Here is a 3754-nt window from a genome sequence, read left to right as displayed (position 1 = left end):
AACGAATGAATCTGACGAGAATTCAATAATGGTACAGTTCAAATGGGAGGCTACAGTGAAATTCATGTCAGAAGATTTTTACACGGGGCACGGTTATTTCCCAGTCAGTATCCTTGGGACAGGAATGACTGGAGATGTAATGATGGCTGCACCCAGGGATGGGAGCAAGAATCTAAAGGCAGTCAAGACATTTATTAAGAAGACTCAGGATGGAGGAAAGAACGAGAAGAGGTTTATCAAGGAGGTGTCCATTCTACAAAGCGTTAACCAAAAACATATTCTTGGAAATATCATGGTGAGTAGGCATTAAATACGGTAGACAATATTATGAGAGTGATTTGCGTTCACCTACCAACGAGAATGCAAATCTCTTTATATATTTGCATATGTCCTTTTATTTTCTCTATTATTGTATGTATGTGAGTATGTGTGTGCGCGTTTGGGTGAGTGTGTTTCTTTTTCTTAATAATAACCGATTCTTTGTCTATTTATGTGAATAAATTAGATCAGTTAACCTTTTGCGTCTTTATATGATGAGGAATTCTGCTATCTATAAATTATATATCTATCTCTGTCTCTATCTCTATCTTTCTCCAGTTATCTATCTATCTAGTTTTCTCTACCTATTTATCTCGATCTATTTCTCTCAGTGTTTATGATTATGTTTTTTGTTTGCCTGTCTGTCTGTCTGGCGTTTTGCCCGGCTGGCCAGATGACTGACTGACAGAATATTTTTGAATTTCACATAATTTTGAATTTTAAATAAAAATATTTTCCCTCACTCTCTATTCTTAAAACTTTTCTTCTTCGTCCTTATCCTCCTCCTCATCCTCCTCCTCCTTCTCCTCCTCCTCTTCCGCCTCCTCCTACTCCTCCTCCTCCTCCTCTTCCTCCTCCTCTCATTCTCCTTCTAATTGTTATTATGTTTTTGTTATTTATATGTTCTTCATTTTCTTCTTCTTCTTCTTCTTCTTCTTCTTCTTCTTCTTCTTCTTCTTCTTCTTCTTCTTCTTCTTCTTCTTCTTCTTCTTCTTCTTCTTCTTCTTCTTCTAATAATAATAATAATAATAATAATAATAATAATAATAATAATAATAATAATAATAATGTTAATAATAATTAAAATAATAATAATAATAATAATAATAATAATAATAATAATAATAATAATAATAATAATAATAATAATAATAATAATAATAATGATAATAATAATAATAATAATAATAATAATAATAATAGTAATAATAATAATAATAATAATAATAATAATAATAATAATAATAATAATACTAGCTGGCTGACTGTCAGAATAGTTTTAATTTTAAATAAAAATATTATCCCTCACTCTCTTCTTTTATTATTTTTCATTCTACACCTCCTCCTCCTCTTTTTCCTCCTCCTCCTCATCCTCCTCCTCCTCCTCTTCTTTTTCCTCCTCCTCCTCCTTCTCCTCCTCCCCTCCTCCTCCTCCTCCTTCTTCTTCTACTTCTCTTGTTCTCCTCCTATTTGTTATGTTTGTTGTTGTTATTTATATATTCTTCTTCTTCTTCTTCTCCTTCTTATTCGCCTTCTTCTTCTTCTTCTTCGTCTTCATCTAAGATTATTACCAGTATAGGACTGTTTTTTCTTTTCTATTCCAGGCATTTAACTGTCCTAAGGAATATGTCATTGTGATGCCCTATTTTCCAGAGGGCACTCTGAAATCTCATCTAACATACCTGACCACTCAACTGACAGACAAATACTTAATCCAACTGACCAGCGCTATTTTCTACCTCCACACTCGTCACTTGGCACATATGGACATTAAACTAGACAACATTCTGGTCTCCGACGACGGGGATATCGTTCTGACAGACTTTGGTTTGTCCTGTATGGTTCCATCTACCCACATGTCTGATGTCCGTCGTTGTGGAACCGAGAACTACATGGCACCAGAGTTGAAGGAGAAATGACAAAATTCTTCAATCTATTTAAGGTACATAATTACACTCTTTATGGGACGCTTCTTATTTTTCTTCTATTTCTTCGTATTGTGAAAATAACATCTACTTTATTATTAACTCTAAATATACATTGGTCATAATATTTATGTAGTTTAATTTATAATAAACTGATATAAATATCAAATATGTCGTGTTAATAAGGAAGGTTTTAATAGAAAAAAATGTTAAAACACACACATACACATACACATACGGAGACGTATATATATATATATATATATATATATATATATATATATATATATATATATATAATTTGATCATTATCATGATTTATAATATAATGTCAATAATAACTTACAGTGTTTACTTACGTTTAGTACGCTATTTTTTATATCAACATTATTTCAATACTAATTGTATGTAAACAATACGCGAGTTTCGTACATCTTATGGAATCCTATATTTATATAACAAGTAAGAAGTTCATCAATCTGTATAGTAGTTGTAATTAAAGTCAGTGAATGTTTAATACGTGACATGATGTTAGATAATCCTCTGTAATGGTACATGTGCCCAGAAAGTTCTCAATCTTAATAAATTTGATCATAATAAATTAATAAGATATTTGATTTGTTTTCAGTGTGATATGTACTCTTTGGGAGTTGTGTTCTTCAGTATGCTTGTAAGTGATGAGGTAGATGAAAAAGATGTTGTCATCTTCTTCTGTTATCAAAGTAAAGTGTCAACCCATGAATATCACGATGCCATCATGAAAAATTTGCTGGAAAGAGATCCAGGGAAGAGGTGGGACACTAATGATTTAGGAACATACCTATGTTCTCTGGATCACATGGCAAAAATGATCAAAGAACAGTTTGGTGAGTCAAATTTTAATTCATATATTGCTAGCTCATTATAAAAATTATTACTATTATATGATTTTTCTGTTGTCTTTTTCTCTGTGTGTTTGTGCAGCTATGTAATCTTGTGATGTGATACTCGTCTTCGGACATGAAGGTCACGGGTTCGAGTCTCGCTCTGAGCTCGCATTGTTGAGTTCTTGGGAAAAAAATTATATACTCACATTCTCTCACGGTATTCAGTTGTAAAATGAATACCTGGACGCTACTAGCTTTGTTTCTGTCAAAAAGAAAATTGTAAACTTGTAATATCGCCATGTGTCGACCTACAAGTGTTAATTGTTGCTGTTGGCTAGAGACCCCCTTATATAAGCGCTTTGAACAATTTTAGTTGATATTGTTCTATTTGAAAGCTTCAAGTATTTCATGGTTTAAAGATATAATATGTACATTTCATTTTGCTTGGTAACGTCACTGATTCTAAAATTCCAAAATTTCTCCAAACCTAGGTATTTGATGTGGTCATTGGTGGCTGTGAGAATATCTGACATACCAAGGACTTGATTTGGTGATGGTTTTGACATGTCACCATAACCTGTCACGGGGTAAATCAATGCGTTTTTCTTACTTTCTCTACATTTCCTATACTGTCTTTTACTCCTATTTCTCCCCCTTCCTATTCCTTCTCATCATCATCATTATTATTAGCATCATCATCATCATCATGACCAACACCATCGTAACCACAAATACCAACACCACAACAACAACCGCCAAAACAAAAACCACCACCACCACAACCACCACCACCATCACCACCATCATCATCATCATCATCATCATCATCATCATCATCATCATCATCATCATCATCATCATCATCATCATCATCATCATCATCATTTTCCTCCTCCTCCTCCTCCTCCTCCTTCCTCATCCTTC

General features: G+C 33.2%; 1 protein-coding gene across 1 annotated transcript; it reads left to right on the top strand.

Moving 5' to 3' along the window:
• The first annotated feature begins 28 nt into the window (after window positions 1–28).
• Window positions 29–1958, top strand: LOC144969170 (uncharacterized). Its single transcript, XM_078908277.1, has 2 exons — window positions 29–295; window positions 1644–1958. Exons 1-2 carry the CDS (start codon window positions 29–31, stop codon window positions 1956–1958), a joined length of 582 nt encoding a protein of 193 aa, XP_078764403.1.
• Window positions 1959–3754: the final 1796 nt, after the last annotated feature.

The sequence above is a fragment of the Berghia stephanieae genome, chromosome 3, assembly GCF_034508935.2.
Source record: "Berghia stephanieae isolate SIO BIC M18660-M18661 chromosome 3, UCSD_Bste_1.3, whole genome shotgun sequence".
Taxonomy (NCBI): domain Eukaryota; kingdom Metazoa; phylum Mollusca; class Gastropoda; order Nudibranchia; family Aeolidiidae; genus Berghia; species Berghia stephanieae.
This window is presented reverse-complemented; position numbering and strand designations above follow the sequence as displayed.